Source organism: Dermacentor andersoni, chromosome 4, assembly GCF_023375885.2.
Source record: "Dermacentor andersoni chromosome 4, qqDerAnde1_hic_scaffold, whole genome shotgun sequence".
Lineage (NCBI taxonomy): Eukaryota > Metazoa > Arthropoda > Arachnida > Ixodida > Ixodidae > Dermacentor > Dermacentor andersoni.
The window spans coordinates 131,200,245-131,220,532 of NC_092817.1; the positions used below are offsets into that span (position 1 = coordinate 131,200,245).

The 20,288-nt window shown below is 45.4% G+C and overlaps 1 protein-coding gene across 1 annotated transcript; it reads left to right on the top strand.

The window, feature by feature from the left end:
* The first annotated feature begins 222 nt into the window (after window positions 1-222).
* LOC129386465 (uncharacterized) lies at window positions 223-18,724 on the top strand. Its single transcript, XM_055074454.2, has 2 exons — window positions 223-503; window positions 18,327-18,724. The coding sequence occupies exons 1-2, from the start codon at window positions 306-308 to the stop codon at window positions 18,612-18,614; spliced, it is 486 nt and encodes a 161-aa protein (XP_054930429.1). The 5' UTR covers window positions 223-305; the 3' UTR covers window positions 18,615-18,724.
* Window positions 18,725-20,288: the final 1,564 nt, after the last annotated feature.

Consider the following 20,288-nt stretch of genomic DNA (forward strand, 5'->3'; position numbering starts at 1 on the left):
CGTTTCTCTTAACATTATGTCTTAATACCGCTTTAAAATTACTTATTATTTATTTTTGATTATGTAAAACTGACTACTAGACCACGCAGTATTTTATATTATTTTGTGAATGGTTTTACTCACACCATCATTAGAATTTTTGGTACGATAACACCACCCCGCGCTTGACGCTACAGTGGGTCATTGTTCGAGGGATCATCATCATCATTATCATCCAGGAGACTGCCAGCGCAGGGAGTGCATTTGTGTTGCCACTTGTGACCGTTGCCTTGAATTTCGACACCCGCGTCTTCAAAACAAGAGACATGGCATCCGCAGCAGCCACTGATAGGTCCGTCGTGGCCCCGCCGCCACGACCATCGCCGCATCCACCACCGAACTCGGCCGCGGTACCCACAGGGGCGCCGCCCGTGGTCCCGGCGTACGTGCCCCCAGCGGAGGACTACGAGGACGACGAGGACGAGGTCGAGGAGGTCATGAAGCCCAACAGGGCCTCGGCTAAGGTTAGCGTTCTCTTATGGTACTTTCGACTGGTTTCTGCCGCGTTCCTAATCTGTTTGTATACTCACGGACACCCTTCTGTGGCAATGAAGGGAAAACTACCGGGGCGGAGCTTCTGAACATGTGTTACCGCGCCAAGTAGTCTGCCAGCGTTTGACAGTGCTTTTGGTTGCTTGGAACAGACGCTGAATCGACGCACCGTCACGTGCGACAGTTACGCGTTTGCCCAGACGGGGAAGGGTAATGCCGCGAAATAAGTAAACTTTTACATTGAGTGGTGTGTTTTATCTTATTTAACTGCTGCTAATAAGGTGGTTATGTTTTCTCTTCCCCAGCTTAAACTAAGGTGGATGAATACACGGGACTCTTCTCAGAAGCGCTCTCACTTGTGCGCACTTTGCCGCTGTAGCTTTCCCTTCATTGCTACAGAATGCTCTCCGCGAGTATAGTGATGCGCAGGCATCTTCAAGTTAGAGCCAAAGAAAACATGGCCGAGCTGAACTTTTAGCCACTCCCTGAGCAATCGGACCTTGGTTGCGTTCGAAGGGGAGAGCGCCTCTGAGTGCTCTTAGAGGCGAGCTGAGTGAAGTAACGTAATGTGTTTCCAGCTCTCTATTTTTACCACCATAACGTAAATATCACCGCTAGAGCCCTATAGAACGCTCAAAAAAGGCCAGTCTAATATTTTATTAATTTGAGGTCAAATTCACAATGCTTTTCGTTCGTAAGCACTGTTTCCTATCCGCCGACTGCTGTGGCTAGTGATGTGTTCACCATCAAGATTGCCTGGCCTTTGGGACAAGCTCAGCGTAGGAGTTTTTTTCATGAATGCCAGTCCTGGGGTGTTATGCAGGATTCCCCGGGCTTCTCGCTCCCCTTAGTTTGTTCCACGGTAGCCAGTGAACAAAGACAGCGTGTCAAAGCAAAGCTCAATAAAGTGTCCAGGTAAAGCCACGTTTGTCAACACGGAGCGACACCCTGCGTACGCCGCTTCCTTGTTTCAAACACATAATACTGGGCAAGGTTACGTACCAAAGCCGCGTATGGCTATCACTGCAATAAAGTTTCAGAATACCGTTTGCAACGGAACGTAGACGCATTAACTACAGTGCCGTTCACTCAAGTGTAGAGCACGCGAGGAGCTGGCTTTGCTCTGCGGGGCGACACCTTGCGGCGGTTGCGGGGTCGGAGGTAGTGTGCTGAGGAGCATGCGTGGCCTACTAGACATGCAGATCTGCTTTGCAAGAGTGTCAACGTTGAAAAGTGCCCTTATTTAACCGGACAGGCGTTCAGCCTCAGGGTACCTAAGGCATCGCAATGGCTAACAATGACGCGTTTCGGCTGATAACACAGGCCGGGCAATTGGACAACAAACGATGCGTGCTGTCTGGCTGTTTCGAGATATGCGGTTACATGGAAAAATGATAATGCGAACAGTTGTGCAAGAAGGAAATTCCAGACAGTAATATTTTTACACCGTGTTTTGCCTACCTTAGGCGGCTAGTGCTATTACGTTCTTTTGTATTTTGGCTCTATCTCATTAAGAGGACACAGCGTGACCAGCAATTGCCGAACAAGCGAAAGCTTCAGCTTACAGTGAACGGTTCAACAAGGAGACTTGTTTGCGTCGTTGCCTGACTTTGAAAAGCCCTCTTGTTGAAACGTTCGCTCCTTCCGGAGGTTTTCCTGTTTAGACAAATGAGGACGACTTGAAATATCCATCTTTCTGTGGCCCCGTTGTGGTGTTTTGTAGCAAACAGCACTAAGTTCAATACCATGGCCATTACGGCAACGGTGACCGCGTGTTTCGATCAGCAGGGTGCCACGACGACTTATACTGTTTAGAATAAGCATGAAAGCACTGTAAAAAAAAAACTACTTTTATTTATGCGAAAATCAGGAGCGCGCAATAGCGTCTATATTCGAATAGAACATTCGTCCCCAAAGATTCCATTTCACACTTACGATCCTCGTGGGAACTGAGTCGTAGAGCTCATTCACGAGGTCTGGCAGCTATCGGAGACGGGGTCCCGCTCCTCTTTATTTTTTTTTTTATTTATTGAATACTGCGGACACGTGGTCCAAGCAGGGAGTGCGACATATGGTACATACAAAGAAAATCAGATTGACAAAACAAACAGAACATTGAAAAACAAGATTAGAAGTGCATTCAATTTATACAATTCCATTCGGTTACAGTTCGAGGAAAAAAAGAAAACTTATATGTGTTTGTTCTTGCAAAGAAAGGGGTTAATGCATCATGTCTGCGGTGGCGTGTAGTTCTGGTCGATAGCTGCAATAAATGTTCAGATGGGTCAAGGGTTAAATTGTTAGTGTGAAATTGTTTAAGGAATTCAAGTCTCTGTTTTTTCTTCCAAGTTCGAGTGGTTCAACGTTGGTAATTTCCATAAGTTCGGTGGGGGAATCTCATCTGGAAAATTTGTTAAATATAAATCTGACCGCTTTTCTCTGAATTCTCTCAAGACTATTGATATTAGTTTTTGTGTATGGATCCCAAACTATGCAAGCATATTCCAGCTTAGGTCTAATTAGGGAGATACCAAAGCTGGTCAGCGGTAGCTGAGGCTGGCCTGCCTTTCAGGCTAGGTTTAATTTCATTATTCCCTATACATTTTCTAGACATTTAAATAAGGCCTTGTCGCACCTAAGTTGTCCAGCATCTGCTGCACTGCCTTTCATGTGTGGATTTCTGCGTTGTCCTGATGAAGCCAGTAGAGTCCATCCGCGAAGGAGCCATCAAGGACGTGCGGAAGTAGCACTTTTTTCAAAACGTCCGTGTGAGTTGCAAAGGTCAGTATACCCAGAAATCAATGTAATGGTCCCAAACCTGTGTGGCTGACCGCGCCCCACACGTGGACAGGGGTGCGCCCGCTTGAACGAGTACCCCAGACCCCGCCGCTCGTCTCGCGTACCCCGTTCATCGTGCCTACACGAGATGTGCCATAGACACATGCATTAAACTCGTAGCTATTACGTACACATATTTGACAGGGCGAAATTTTGGTAAATCATGCATGGACAATGTTGAAAAAGAAACAAAGGGAAGTGGTTGAGGCTAATCAAAACTTCGCCGAGTAAGGCAACTTCCGAGACCATGCGGTAAGAAAAGAAAGTGTTAGTTGCGATGTTGAAGTACAATCTTTATTACACGTCATAACTGCTTACAAGGATGAGAGCTTACACCGAAGACGTTTTCATTTACAGGCAGGATTGTTCATGAAAGGAGTATAGAGCAACTACACATTGTCCACATTCAATGACAATGGTAGGAATATATGACATAGCGGCAGTTGCGCGGACGCTGCACCCTTATCTGCTGCTCCCAGCGTGTGCCTCATCCGTGAACAAAACCCCGTGCAAGTTGTTCGGGCACGAAGACTCCACTGCAGACGCAAATTCAAGACGCTTGTTGCGATGTCTGTCCTCCAGCATAGATTTTGCGCCGATTTTCTTCTCTCTATACCTGCTTCGCGAAGCCTTCTCTTGATTGTCGTCAGACTGATATTTTCGAGTCCAACATCTTCCCTAATTTCCTGGGCGCCGAGGAAGCGATCGGTACAGCTGCTGCAACGGTTAAACAGTCCTCATCTTCTGGTGTTACCCGCTGACGGCGGGCACGGGAAGCGCCACTAATTCCTCGTTCATTATAGGTGACCCGCCGTGGTTGCTCAGTGGCTATGGTGTTGGGCTGCTGAGCACGAGGTCGCGGGATCGAATCCCGGCCACGGCGGCCGCATTTCGATGGGGGCGAAATGCGAAAACACCCGTGTACTTAGATTTAGGTGCACGTTAAAGAACCCCAGGTGGTCGAAATTTCCGGAGTCCTCCACTACGGCGTGCCTCATAATCAGAAAGTGGTTTTGGCACGTAAAACCCCATAATTTATTTTTTTCATTATAGGTGGTCTGTAGTACCCTGCTAACTGTGCGCGTAGGGCACCGCGTAACTGCGCATATCGCTTATTGAGACATTGTGCGCCCGATAATAGCAATTGCACGTGGCTCTTCCGCTGTGAGACGCATAGCCATGGCGAAATAGAATTCTGCCAAATGGTTTTGTTTTATACCTTTATTCTAGACGGCAGGCTCGTGACCTTGTCATTTCATTGGCCGATTACATTATCTGGGGCGGTGAAGAGATGCATTTTTTTTTTATCATACCAAGTGCCGTGACGAATCGCACGCGCTACAACTCACGCACGTTATTCTGTTGCGACCGGGCGTAGTAAGACGGCGCCATCGGGTAAAGCGCACAGCCTGCGGAACTAATGCGCTTGCCAACTTCATTTCTGGTTGAAAGCAACGTGCGCGGATCTGCATGTTTATCAGACCTCAGACCCGGTAACCGCCGCGAGGTGTCGCCCCGCAGTGCAAATCCGGCTGTTCGCGCGCTCTGCACTGGAGGGGACGGCACTGCATGTATAAGGAATAGCGTTGTCCTCATTGCGCAGGCTCCGAACGTTACTGGGTTTTTATGATTTACATGCGCTGTGACAGCCTACGTTGTTTGACGAGTTTAACGTTTGTAATGACCCGCCTTGGTTGCTTAGTGGCTGTGGTGTTGGGCTGGTAAGCACGAGGTTGCGACACCAAATCCCTGCCGCGGTGGCCACATTTAGATGGGGGCGAAACGCGAAAACACCCGTGGTACTTAGATTTAGGTGCATGTTAAAGAACCCCAGCTCTTCGAAAATTTTCCAGATTCCTCCACTACGGCGTGCTTCATAATCAGATCGTGCTTTTGGCACGTCAAACCCCATATTTGAATTATAAATGTTTTTAATAGAGAGTTTTACAATAGGGGCCCCAAACGTTTTGTGGCCTCAAAAAAATAGCGTCGAAGCCACTGCGCATGCGCGAGACGCAAACTGCGTTTGCGTTTTGCGTTGGGAACGCTATTTCACCGATTTAGCGAGAGCTAAAATAGCCGCCCCAAAAGTATTGCGCCAGCAAACGTGGTGGCACCCATCGAAGTGACGGCTCTAATCTAGCACGAAACTGGGTTCGATTCGTAGTAACGCGTGAAGTTCGCAAGCTAGGAGAAGTGACTGCGGTTATCACTTTCTCTCAACTAGCATGTGTTATGAAGATTGATTCATTAGCCGCCGCTGATTCCGAATTCGATTGTGGATATTATGGCTCGTAGGCCTAACACGGCTAAGCTCGGCTGGTGAAGGCACGTAAAGTTGTTTGCTCAAAACTAAGCGCAACTAATTGTTCGCTGCTTACAGAATAACCTCTACATTGTAATTAAACGCGAATACACGCAGGTCAAAATTACTATTCCTATCATAAAATGATATATTTTATTTAATTATTTGTGATAGCCTCTTCTAAAACTCTTCACTTCTGCGTGCCCCAACGCTAACACGCGCAAAGGTCTTTGGGGCCCCAAAATATAGGGGCCCCTATTCTAAAATTCTCTAATGTTTACGCTCGCAAAGAAATAGCGTTGTCACACATGGCAGCATCCATGGCTCCCGCTTCAGCGCGAATTCTCGTAATGGCTACGCTCTCGCTCTCGTTGATCACCAGTAGCTATTGATATGAGCTTTAGCTTCCTCTAAACTCACCTGAAACTTTAGTAGCGAGCGCATAACGCATGCAGCTTTCGAGATCGTCCGGCAATCCTGGAATACGTATATATCTAACGAGACCGGTCCGCATAGGAACAGGGTTGTTGCTAATGTATTTGATCGGCTTGGATACGCTTAGAAAGAGGCACCAGACAGAGCCCTGTTTCTGAGGTGTTCCATTAGCTTGCGTTCCCGTACCTTACACTAAAAGTAACGAAAGGACGCGTACCGTAACGTCCCGCAGGGGCGCTTGCGTTTAACATACGTAAGGTGAGAAACGCTATCCTAAAACCGTCTGTCATCGCAATATTGCAATACCATGACTTCCCCGCAATGCGCGCGCGACGCAAGCCGCTTGCCACGCCTTTCACGGGCGCGTCATAGGCGCGTCTCCTGTTTCGGTCTTTATCAGTTTATCCACCGTCGAATGTGACTCGTGCAGAAGTGGCGCACTCTCACGCCAGCTGCTTGCTTTTATTGGGATAGCAATTGTATGGACATTGCAGGCGCATTTCGGCAGACCTCTTCGCTGCGATGTTCCGTATAACGTCCGAGGCCAATAACGTCGACGCGGGGAGCAAGCACGCCTTCTTTCGTCGCACAAAAAGCGACGGGAGAAGGGGAGCGAACGAGCGGGCGCTCTACTCCGGCGGCGGCTGTGTATGGCGCGGCCGCCCGGGCCCCATTTTTAAAGTGATCTGCGATGAATACAGAGTCTAGGTGCACCGACGGCTGATCGCTTCGTGTGCGCTGTGTTCGCTGCTTAGTTCGCGTCGAAGCTAGGGGCAACAGGATTGTCGATTCGCTCGTTGCTGCTGCCGCCGCCCTTTATCACTCCAGCCTGCTGACAGCGAGTGCGCGCGGTCTTCGAATGAGATGTGTTTTATCTTTGCTTGTGTGCATGCGACACCATGCTTGTTGATTTAGTTAGTAAGCGAATGTTTACAAATTTATACGGCGGATAAATATACTGTTCTTACTTTCCTATAGCTCTCTACTAATTTTCTATCGTTATCGACGCTTTGCCTTTCGTCGAAATTGCGACTTTTCTTTCAAATAGGTTAAAAGATAAAAATGTACATAGTTTACTTGCACAGATAGTGAACTCGTCGGAACTACAAACAAATAAAAGAAGCCCCCACCGGTTTGATCACGTGGCTCCGTTTTTTTCCGCCGCCTATGAGGCAAAGTCCAAGTGACAACTCAAGAGTGAATCTACATAGGCCAATCAAACTGGAGGTTTGCCAAGGGCTCAATTCTGTGTCTTGATACCATTAGCACCTTCACCTGAGGACGCCGCCAGAGGTCGCCCGGATCCCGAACTTTGCCAGACTCGGCTCTTCCTGCATAGCAACCGTGGTCCCTTCGAAAGATTGCAGCGGGCAGAAGGCCCCTACTGAAAACGAAGCTGTTGCCGCGTGCGGGAAGCGGCTGTTCATTTCGGCAACAATTACGATAGCCGAGATTACGCGTATGCGAGAGAATAGCGTATCGCATTTCTTAGCTTGCCATGGTCATAGAATACGACAGCGCTTACATGTGCCGCAACTCCCTTCGTCCCAAACAAGCCTGAACGTTTCCGGTGAGTGCGCTTCGCCGATAAACGAAGCAAAGCACATGCAAGCCGCAGTATTAATGCCTACGCATTCTATGGTTACTTTCCGCGTAAATCTTGCCGTCCGTCCGTCCTTCTCTCTGTAACGCATGAGAAGATGCGCTCCATAAGTATACATACGGTCCTATGGATGTATACGGAGTGACCATTTCTACGTTGTTTGGAATTTTTAATAAACCGCCCGTTGCAAATAACATATTTTAAGAGAAGCTTTAGCTCGGGTGCTCCTATATAAATACGTGCAAAAGGAGAATTCGTTTTTCTCGGCAACCACTGCTCCAAATTTGACGAGGTTTGTTGCGTTTAAAAGAAAAACTTAAAATCTACTGACTGCTGGTTTCGAATTTTCGACTTACGTTGTCAATTTTTTATTGAAGATTGGCAAAAATCGAAAATTATCGGAGAACGAAACTATGAAGTTTACAACCCTGTAACTTAGCAATCATAAATGATATCACAATTCTCTGAACTGCATCTGATAGTACATCTCAAGCGTACAAAATTGATATGCTGCACATTATTGTCAAAAAAAAATTGGTAATATGAAAATACTGCTTTTGCAGAGCCCTTGTACACAACGTAACGAATTCACACAAGCTATTGATTGACATATAGAATTTGTCCTCTTTGAATGACCTAATGGATGCCGCTCACAGAACCGTGATATCTGTTCTTGATGCAGAACTATTAATTTGTAAACTTTGTGCTTCTATTTTTTTCAGACATTCGAACTTTTGAGAATCTTTTTTAGAGAATTCAGGCCCTAAATCCAAATTCCGCTTCCAACAGTCACTAGAATTTAATTTTCTCTCTCAAATCCAACACAATTCAATCAGGGGTTATCTTAGAAAAACGTTTTTGCGCTTTACATGTATTTGAACAGGCCACGTCGGAGTTGGGCCCGAGCTAAAGCTTCCTCTTAAGTCCTTGACCTGGATTGTTCAGAGGGATGGACATTACTTGCATGGAAAAAAATGAAATACATTTCCTAATTATCTTTTAAATTACTAATTAACTTCCTAATTCATTGCTTAAAACACATATTGTAATTCATGGTTTGCAGCCGGTGAGCTTGTCAGGCGTATCCACTTCGAATGAATTTCTAGAAGGGAATCAGTTTGGAGATATGCGCCATCAAACTCGCCGTAAAAATGCAATATTGGTACAATTACTTTTTAAGGCGACAGCGTTAAGGAGCTCGTGTCGCAGAAAAGCCGATGTCGTTGGCGTCGGCGGCGTTGTCCGTGAGCGAGAAATCCCGGAAGGCAATTCATAAATAAAAACAACTTGCAAGACGGGCTGGGTGGGAATCGAACCAGGGTCTCCGGAGTGTGAGACGGAGACGCTACCAGTCATCCATGAGTTCGAAAGTTCAAGCGGGACAAAAGCGCCTCTAGTGAATGTGGTGTTCCCTTAGAAACGAGCCGTTGGAAGTTATACTGCGGTGTATATAGATAATTATGAGCATGTAAATTACAGAAGTCGCAGTTAAACGAGTAGCGAAGTACGTCCTCGCTACATTTCTTCTGCGCTTGGCACACACACAGAGCCATCTTGTGGCAAACACAGAAGACCCCCTCCTCGCAATGTACGGCGCTGCCCCGACAGGTGGCGTGCCACTCACGCGCTTCTCCCCTTCGTCTCGTTTGAGCGAATTGGGGCCGTGCGGGGACCGGTGCGAGGATGCCCCAATACCCTTGCGTTTAAAAAGTTTTCTCGCTCTCTCCCCTTCCAACTTCCAGTGTGCGTCACTCGAGCCCTCGTTTTTAGGCGACGTGGCTGCTCTTTCCGCTCACAGCGCGATTCCTAGGTGCAGCGTCCGATTTGGGAAGCCTCTGACGTGATCGCTGCGCCACAGCGCGTCTGGTGGGAAAGCGTCCCCTGCGGTGTGTGCCGTGCTGCTGGCGAGGAGTCATGCGTCTGCGTGGTGCTCCCGAGCGAGATAGAGGACGATACCATCCAGGCACCAGCCCCACGATCGCGTCCGCCTTCATTGTGCGTCGCGGCCCGGCTCTCCGCGCCGATCATGACGTTTGGCTCGCGTAGGTCATTTCTGCCTCCGAGACACCGAGTTCTTTGGTTCGTTCCGCTTGCTCAGGCGCACGTTTCGTTGCTGCGCCGAACGCTGCGTTGCTCGGCGCTCACCGCGTGACTGGTGGATGTAAAGTCCGATGCGGGGCACCTCGTAAGTTGTGATGTGGACTTAGAAGTGTTGCATATGAAAACTTATGTCTTTGCATGACTCAAGAGCATGCCGAGCGAATGAGTAGGCGGTGCGAACGGGGTGCGATAACGCTATCGCGTTCCACTCTTGAAGGCGAAAATCAAGCGTCCTCCATATTTTTTTGCCAGAACGCGCTTTATCGTAATGAAGCACATAAGTAAATGGAACACGCATGTATATCGTATTTCGGCCCACATTATTTTTAAATAATTTGTCGAAACTGCTGTCATCCTGAAAATTCATTTCAAATGAATGCGTCTTGTAGCTTCCTGGTTACAATTCATAAACTGCAATATTTGCCGTAAAGAAATTATTGTAGAAGTTAACTATAAAATTTTTGTTGAGTAGTTGAATATCTATTTCGGTTTCTCGTACTAGCAATGTCCTCCTCTTCGAATAATCCAGCTCAACCCCTAGAAATATGTTATCTGGCACAAGGGATTTTTAAAAATTCCGTAAAACTGAAACAAGGTCACGCTGTATATGAGAAGGCTTTGTGACTGTGTACGACTACATGATTATGACTATACGTAATGAGTACTGAAGAGATATTAAGAGCAATTAACCCTTTCAGACACTGTGTACACAATCGCGTACAGCAAGATAGTTCGTCAACATGAAAAGCACTGATGAAAGCAATTATATTTGAAATGTGTCGCATTCTCAATAAACAGCGTTCACCCGCCGCTGCTATACTGGCACAGCTCTTAGTGCAGAGCATAAAATATCAAAATATTCCAGTATTATCGACAGAAAAGCAGCGTTACCGAGGTGGCCGCGGTATTTACAACTTGTGCACCGCAGTCAATAAAAATTCTCACAAATCTATCGTGGTGGCTCAGTGAGTGGAGTTGAGGTGCTGAACACGAGGCGGCCGCCTCAATAATGTGTGTGTGTTTGTGTTTACTTCGCGCAAGAAATAAACCCTCAGAAAGTGAGCTATCAATGCATGTTAAAATGTTAGCAGAATCATTATCGTGCTCATTATTTTAGTGATTCAGCATTGTTCTAGACGCGTTAAAACTTTTCGGCGGCATGGCTGAAAGCATACAGAATATTCAACGTGACGTAGGCCTGGTCACCTGTACATCGCTCAACATTGAGGAAGCTTACGTACATCAAATCGCAATACATTTTCTAAACAAGACAGTGTAGGTTCAATGTAGCAACCATATGAGAGAAATATGAACATCGTTATACAAGGACAAGGTTAATCTGACCTAAAACAAACAGATAACAACAGAGCATTAGAAAGACTAAACAAGTGTGATAACTAAACGCATCGGCATATCGAGCCACCCTCCTAACGACCCCCTCTAGAGCGTCTCTCGTGAAGCTCGTGTTGTCTCTGGACGTCAAACCCCATCTTAGAATCAAGAAAGAGAATGCAGCACGTACAACCAGTTGTAATCTCTACTTATATAGTGAAGCTTTGTATGAGTGCATAAAGAGTCGAAGCACAAGTTTTTGTTTAGCAAATGCCTGCGCTAAGTGACATGGCAGGCTGTATTCAGGAATTGTAGAGAGGCTAATGCAATACCGCCGCCACGGATGCGTGGAGGCGAGCGTCATCTGGTGGTTGCGCAATGAACACAGCGGCTGTGATGTCTCGCGCCCCCTACGCTGTGATTGATTGGCCTGCTCGGATAGATGACAGCCATGCAGCACCCGCGGTCACGAAAACTGGTCGACCTTCGCAAATAAAAACTTCTCTTTATCGATCAAACAATTTAGGCCTCAGATAACGTTATTCGCAGTGGTGCTGCTAACGTTGGCCGCAGTCACCGCGTACACTGTGCACGGCCAACCACTGTGAGCAGCTGCGCCAGATGGGCCGGGTATCTTAAACGTACTGATGCCCAGCGTTTAATTTGTGTTAGGCTCATTTTGATGGCTCTAAATACTGATTAAATCGCGTTAAAGAAAACGCAGCAATAATTCTGGTGTTCTTGGTACGCTGGAGCGAGTATTAGGCTGTGTATAGTTTAGCAAACCAATCAATTATTTATTTGCTAAACTCAGCTGCCAGTCGACGCTGGTTTTTGTTTCGCTTGGGCCCATTATACGCACATTTAATATATGTACACGCCATTAGTATGTTCTATTTTGTCGATGGCTACAAATGCACGAGAGCAAGTTGTTCTAATCTTCCTTGATCGATAATGCCGTTCGAGCTCTTTGAGGTTAATTTACTGCGCTTAGCCGTTACGAACTATAAAAATTAGGCCTTTCATGTAAAACCACGCTCCGATTTCTCGGTAACAAGTTTTGTTTCATGTCACTAGCTCGATTCGAGCAAAGAACTGCACATCTATCATTGCTGCTGCTTACTACTGCAGTATAACCGCATAGGGTCGCCCGTAAAGAAAAGAAAAAAAAACGTTACTAACCTAATGTTCACAAAATGGTCTTTGTGGATCCCAGTAACGATAGAACCAGCAAATATGACATTTGTTTTCTGAAGGTACGTTTAGAAAATAGTTTTTTTTTTCCTAAGCTCCTTTCCTGAGAGTTCCTTAGTGTCTTTCGGCAAAGTAATTGTCCTTGGTTGTTTTTATATTTCTCTTTATAAAAGTCTTTCCTCAGTTCATGGAGCTTAGGTTAAGTGAACACTTCTGGCTCCAGTTTTAGCATTTTTCTTAGCCTCTTAACGTTACGTTTGACATGTATTTACGGCAGCACATGAAACGTATAGCAGGGCAGCCTAGTTAGCGATACTGGATTCGTCGTTTCTATCCATCTCACTGTATTCGTTCTCTTCGCAATAATCTTTCCGCAAGGTACAAAAAAATATTGAGTGGCAGAAACTCTAATGGAACATTAATGCATTTCACGGCGCGCTTGATGTCCATAACATCTAGCCCCAGGCTAATGCTTTGAATACTGGCCTAATCAATATATAGCGACATGTATGTTCTATATTACTCTATTGACACCATACTGCACAAACACTGGTGTACGCCACTGGTTTTAAGGTTGGTCACACCGAAAAAAGTGCTTGTGGCTGGAATTTCTTGCTTTATTGATAGGAGGTGGTCGTTGCAGAAGCAGGCTGCATGCGTATGTTCATACAGAAGAGACTCACTTGCCAGACCACGCCTGTCTATTACTTTGCTTGCATCTTGCGTGGGCACAGAAATTCAGCAACCACATTCTGCACTTACTTTCTCTACTAAGTACCTGGCGGCTAATACCTTCACACTGGGATGTGATTGCACGTCACTGCTGAGAAGATGCACCATGAAAGCTCGTATTGCCTAGTTGGTCTCTCCGCGGGGCTATGGGTATAATTCCTTGGAAACGTGTGACGGGAAGTATTTGAGAAGCTTTGCGTTCACGGTGTCTCACACTGACTTAAATCCACGTTGTTTTTCTTTGAAAGTGGACCTCGCCTCCAGAGCACAATCCCACACCTTGCACAGCCCTTCTATCCTTCGCAGGTTTTTTGGCAGATGACCTCTTCGGCGACTGTGTAGGGCTCACGAGACCATTTTAGTAAACCTTGCAAACCCATCTTGGAGTTCTCACCGCGGAAGTGAGCGCATTAAAAAGAGCAAGCACATAAATATTTCGATGCTATTTTTTGCCCTTGATTAGGCAAGCATTTAACCCTAGAAATGACGCAGCCAAGCGCCAGAGGGCCTTAACTCACTATAGTACTTTTTTCTACGAGCCGCTCGCCGAATTCACAAAGCGTTTCTTTCGTAAGTGCTGTTTGCCATTGGCCAACTGCCTACCTTAACCTTATGCCCAGCAACAGGATTGGCTGAATCTTCCTCTTGCGAAAAATTCTACCCTAAGTTGTTTTTGTGAGTAGGCACAGCTTGAGTTTCAATAACGAGGAAATGAACGAGTCGTGACGTCACGATACAGTGTCTGGCTCTGATCATGTGATCCCTGTGGCTGCCGCATGCGAGCGCCACCAAAGTAAACCCGCGAAACGCTCGCATCTTTTTGTATGAGAAACACCGTACATAGCCTAATTGCTGTATGACGTCAGCAAACATTCCTCTCATGAATCCTGACTCCGGGTCTAGTATTTCCTGACAACTTCATTATCAAATTACGATAACTTATGTTTCCGAATCCTCATACATGCTAAGTCTGTTGCCTCTGCGTGGTACAGATGTATGGCGGAGTTTTTACAACTTGTAAAATACCGGTCAGCACTACTTGGTTGGCCTGTAGTGCTGGACTATTCTTTAATGGCTTTCATCATGGCATTATGGCTCACTGCTTCGGAAAGCTTTTTGAAGTGAATGTCCCTAAACAACGACCCGTAGCAAATGAACTTAATGATGCTGGCCGGCGTCTCACTAACCTTCCTGATATAGCTAACGCATTCAACAAGTGTTTTTTTTCAACGGTGACCTCAAACCAACCGACTCATATTTCGCACTACGCTGCGAAATATGAGTCGCACAACCTGCGTCACCGGAGGAGGCTTTTCGTGTTTTATGTGGTCTAAAATGCACTGGCCCAGGGTTAGGCGTTATTCACCCATCTAAAATTAAACTGGTCGCCCATGAGCTATCGCGTGTTCTTGCTACCCTTATAAATATTATATTTACCAGAAATATTTTCCCTCCGTACTAAAACAAAGAAAAGTTGTGCCTGTTTTTAAAAAAGGAGATCCAAGCGTATTAGGTGACTATCGCCCGATAACGATCCTACCATTTTTCAGTAAACTAATCGAGAAACTTTTTGCTGACCGCCTCATGAAGTACCTTGAAAAAGTCAACCTTTTAGCACCGCATCAATTCGGTTTCCGCCCTAATTTTTCCACGGAACTTGCTCTAGTAGAATTCGCTGACCACATTAGAAACTTCATTGACAACGGGTGCTGGGCCGCGGCGTTACTTATTGATTTTACTAAGGCATTTGATACAATTAACCACGCTATACTCTTTTCTAAGTTAGAATCACTGAGTATCACTGCACCTGCTCTAACCCTTTTAGAGTTATTTACATGATCGTACCCAGGTTGTCCAATTCGCTGATGCCATATCGCAGCCAATAACTACTAATCAAGGTGTTCCCTAAGGATCCATTTTAGGCCCTCTTCTTTTTATTTTGTATATTAATGACTTGCCTAATTGCCTTAACAATTAACAACGCATACTTTACGCTGATGATACAACTATATTTGCTGGCGATAAATACCTTAATAATTTAACAACGCGACTAAACAAAGACCTCAAAAAAATCACGTATTGGTGTCTTGAGAATGCGCTGCAAATAAACGCCACAACGACATGCTTCATGATTTTCCATACTCATCATAAGCAAACCTCTTTACTTTCGAGTCTTAATCTAGATAACCACATAATTTATCCATCTGATACGACCACATTTCTTGGCGTCGTTCTTGACTCGCATCTGAAATTTATTAAAAATACCATATCCCTTGCTGAAAAAAATTGGTTTTGGTTTACGTGTATTAATCAAATCTCGACATTACTTTCTGCAGCACACCTTACGGTCACTGTACTACGCATTCATACATAGTCACCTGCTATACTGCCTCACTTCATGGGGAAACACGTATGAAACACACGTCATGCCATCATCACTTACAAAACCAAGCCGTACGCCTGATTACATTTAGTGCTCAACTGGCATCTGCCCTTCCACTTTACCAAAATCTAAATATCATTCCCCTCACTTACTCGTTACAGCTAAAACTTGGTCTTTTAATTTATCGCATCCGAAATCAAGGTAACGTCAGTAATAATATTTTTGCCCCCCAACTACTCAACCGTAATAATACAAGATTCTCGGAACAAAATAATATGTTATTACCTAAAGTACGCAAAAATTACGGCAAGCAGACAGCGCTCTTTTCGGGAATAATGTTTTGGAATTCATTGTCCATGAACATCAAGTGCATCCATTCAGAACACTCATTTCATAAAGCATTGAAAATTTACTTGTGGTCAACAGCCTGTTAGTAATAAATAACCTTTATTGAAAAAGAACCGGGCTTTGTTTTTTACACTTTACATTATGCATAACCGTCTAGTACTTAATTCGTTTTATGTATATTTCTCTGTATAATGATGTTGTAATGAAGTTATCTTTTCTCATTATTTAATTTATATTTGCTAATACTGTTTCACTGATCTGTAACACCACTGCCTGTCCGTAGTTGATAATTTTTTTGTAATTAGCATAGGAGGTCCCCTCGGCAGTTTAAACTCTGGGACCTCCTTCTGTACTAATATTTACCGTATACTTTCCTGTATTGAAATATTTTCAATAAGACCTTCAAACTTTCTAGAACGCCCAGCCCGTCCATCTTGCTTCATTGTGGTCTGTTGATGGTTTGTCCCAGCAGATAGAGGCTATCAGATGTACGGAGACCGCGCAGAAAAGCTGTCTCAAAACAGATACCACATCATGGTATCTAACTTATAAAATAGGGACATACATGAACTTCTATAAACTTTATTTGCAGTGCCCCTTTGTCCAAGACATCTCCCTTGTTCTAATCTCCAATTTATCATCAATCAACTCCAAAGAGAGCACAATAAATGACGAGATAATCAGGCAGCGGTGATCTATAACTGGAGTTTACACAGCGTCAATATTAGTGATATGGGCAGGCGTTTTCCGGCCTCTCTGGAGTCCTTCCGCCATATGGGATCTCTGTCAACACCACATTCTTCTATTCATGGGAGACTCTGGCCTTCATCCAAGCTACTGTTAACGTTTCTGCTTGTCTTCTAGTGTTAACCTAATGCTTTTTGTTGTGTGAAATCTTTTCTACGTCGTGGGCCTGGGCATGACATCGGTGGCGCAGACGACCGTCCTTATCACCTCGGCGACTCCGCCTATAGTTAGCAAAGCATACAGACGGTTTGCTACAGAAACAGTCGAGGTTTACTAACGCCATTCGGGTTATGCCACCCTTTAACGCAGTGCTCCCGACATTTGGGCCACGGATCTTTCTTGTGAGTTGGGCAGCTAAGAACCAGGCGTTGATGGCTGCTTTGTATGCCATCAGTAGTACTGGGTCTGTGGAATTCATCATAAAGATTTTCTTCTCGTGGAAAATAGGTTAGCGTGGCCGAAGTGAACAAAACCATCAGCTGTAGTTCGCGCTTGAGTCATGTGGTCGATTTTCGTAGTATTTTACCGTATCTTCAGCTCGACCGACTAGCGCAACTTAACACCTTACTTATTTTCACGATTTTTTTACAGCTGCAGTGTGGGCCACTTTGTGACCACTTCAAGAAGGATACCAACACAATAAGTATTTACATCGAATGCAGAAAAAACGTATCTAATAACCCTGAACTTCGCGTAGGCTGCTGCCGACTGTCACTGCATTGACACGAAACAAACGCACCACCATTATCGCATCTACGCCTCGAACTGCATCGAATAACATATTAGTTTCCTAGAGTTTATGTTTTGCCAGCGGACATGATTACTTGTGTGGTATAGATGGTGTAGCCTCAAGTTTCTTGTACTGGTGCTGCACTTTGCGAAAGTACCTTTTCTAGATTTTAGTTCATGCTCGCTTGTTCTTTCCACCTGTCGTATTTCCTTGCACTTTCAAACATGCAGAGCAGAGGTACAGCGTCCTATTGCCGCATCCGTGAAGTATAGGGCATGAAGATGGGGCCACGTGTTCTTTCTTTAGCCGTCCATCGACTGCCTCATTTCAATCATCTGTGATAGAAAAGGGGTCGTAGATCAAATCACTTCAGCCCATGAAAAGGCGAGATGGGCGCAAAAATTTTGTGCACTGTCAAAGCATTCCAGTATAGTCCTGTTGCAGTCCCATTGCCCGTAGAATTTGTTACTGCTATTACTAGATGAAACTCTGAAAACAGTGTCTACAGAAGCTGCTAGTAAGGCGGTACAGTAAACCTGGGAATGATTGGTATTGCATAGATTAGCCTTCACTTTTAGGGCTTCGGATGGTTTTGTCGCTTTGCAAATTCACTGTTTTAGACAAATAATCGAGCTATACACTGAACAGTACACTATGAACATGCGCAGGCGCTGAAACATGTTGCCGTCTTGCGTTTAAAGATATGTAATTTCTCGAACCTATAGAAACCGTAATAAATAACGCCACAAGAACTTCCGAAGACACAAGCACCAAAGGTGCATAAATCCGTGTACTGTGGTTCGTTCCTGGTACAGCTGAATAATTGCAGATGCAACTGCAGAAGCCAAAGCACCATCAACTAATTATTTATAAGAAACTGAAGTTATGCCGTTAGCGTCTGGCGTCTTGAACGACAGTGAAACCCCACGCGGTACGCGCTTGATACACGTGAAGAACGTGTCAAAACGATGCACAAACGCCGTCAAGTCCCTTCATTGCTGCCGATATGCCGGTCTTGAGGACTCCGCTTTTTCTTTTTCTCCGGCAGGGCACCACCGGATTCAGCCTGGGCATTATCCTCTTCGTGGCACTGGTCGTGACCCTACTGTCCGCGGCGGTAAGCTTCTACGTTTTCGGCCAGGGCAAGAAATCGGTGGCGCAGACTGCCCCCTTGCGCGACTCCACCTTGCGCGACTCCAACTATTTGACACCGGCGCCGCCCCCAGCGGTGCACTACACGAACGCGACGCAGCAGACGGCTGGGCCCGACGCGCGCACCCTGGACGTCGACGCGGAAACGAGCGCCGACGAGGAGCCGTCCACGGACACCGCGTGACGCGTTGGCTGTGGCCCGACGCGAGGGGCATCAGCCCTTTCGTTGTTCTTCTTTCGATTCTGTCTGCTCGACTGAAGGAATATCAGTAATAAATGGCATCGGTGTTGAAACACGCGTCTTGTGCGCTCAAGATAAAATGCTCGCAGCGTATCGTTTCAAACTTCTCTCATGGCGCACAATTTACGAATTCACAACACGTTTCGCTTGCTTATGTTTCTCGATTTCTTGGTGTATTATGGCAGACTCGGCAGGTTCTTACCCACGCACCAGTTGGGCTTGCAGCGATGCGGAGTCCTCTCGTCATTGGGGACCCGTTTAATACCTTATCATAGCCCAGAGCGTACAGATTGGATGTTTAAGGCAGTACTTTCTTGAACCGTAATTGCTCTAGATTGTTTTATTTCCATAGTATTCTTAAATGGATCAGATTGCGTTATGATGTCCTTGTAATGTGCTTTTTGATTTATTCGTGAGCCCTGTGATTTTGTTAATAAGCATTCATTACACGTAAACTCTTTCATTCAGTTTTTGTTCCATTAGTTACATTTGGATGTAACTTAGTTATAAGATTGTAGCATGTCATAATGCTTAATTCTCACAGACTTCCACCATCCCCTTGTTCGTGCGCCGCCTCCTCATCACTCCGACCCACCCCCCACCCTCCGGATTGCAAGGACTCTCCGGGCTATTGTTATTTAAATGTAAATACATACACGGTGCAGAGTACATTCGTTGGTCGGCAGAATAAATTGAACTCACTCGGACTCACTCGCAAAATATATATATATTTTTTTTTGCTTAGGAACCTCGAGGATTCGGGCTCACCAATATTCTAGTCAGCCAGGCTCATTCGGAATTATACTCAGCGAAATTCTACTTAGCCTGCGTCACTTGGACTCAGACTCACTAACAGCCTTGCTCACTCTGACTTAGACACCAGAATAATACTGATCCGGGCTGATCCGGACTCAGACTCACCAACATTCCACTCAGCCTCAGACTCACCTATTCCACTCAACTTACACTCATCGAAATTCCACTCAGCCACACTTACTCAGATTCAGACTCATGAGTTGCTACGAGTCTGGGTGATTCAGAGTGAGTGCGAGTGAGTCGACTCACGAGTGAGTTTGCCGACCTGTGGTTATACCACACGCTTAAGCACAAATTAGGTTAGGGCGACTATTCGAAGTTTCCAGCGCTAATGAGATATTGAGCCCCAACTGTTCTTATTCGTATTCGAAATTGAACTATTTGGCATTTTCGGGTAATCAGGTTGACCCAATATTTCTTAACAGCCTACTGAGACACAAGTATGGTTACTTCTCTTCGTCCGCTAAACAAAGTATCGCGAATTATCCGAAGTGAAACAAAGGCAAAAGTTTCTGAGTGATTCAATCTCTCTGTTCGGTTTTGTGGCAGAAGCCACCATGAAAACCCACGATTTTGCCCGTAGTCTATCATGTTGTGTTTCTGGCAATCTAGACATGTAGCTTTCTTTTTTTTTTTTTTTCCACGCTACAACTATAGTGACGTTTTCCTTGAAAGGGACGTTTTTTTACATGTGTCTACGGCCCGCAAGTAATTCAGCAGCACTTCTTTTTCTTTCTCTACAACTTCCCATATTTTTTCAGACGTTATTTATCTGGAGTTTTCGGAAAGCTGGTAGCTTTT

Coding starts and splice junctions, on each gene's coding strand:
- LOC129386465 (XM_055074454.2), top strand. CDS start 306: ATGGCATCCGCAGCAGCCACTGATAGGTCCGTCGTGGCCCCGCCGCCA. Junction 504..18,326: donor CCAACAGGGCCTCGGCTAAG/GTTAGCGTTCTC, acceptor TTTCTCCGGCAG/GGCACCACCGGATTCAGCCT.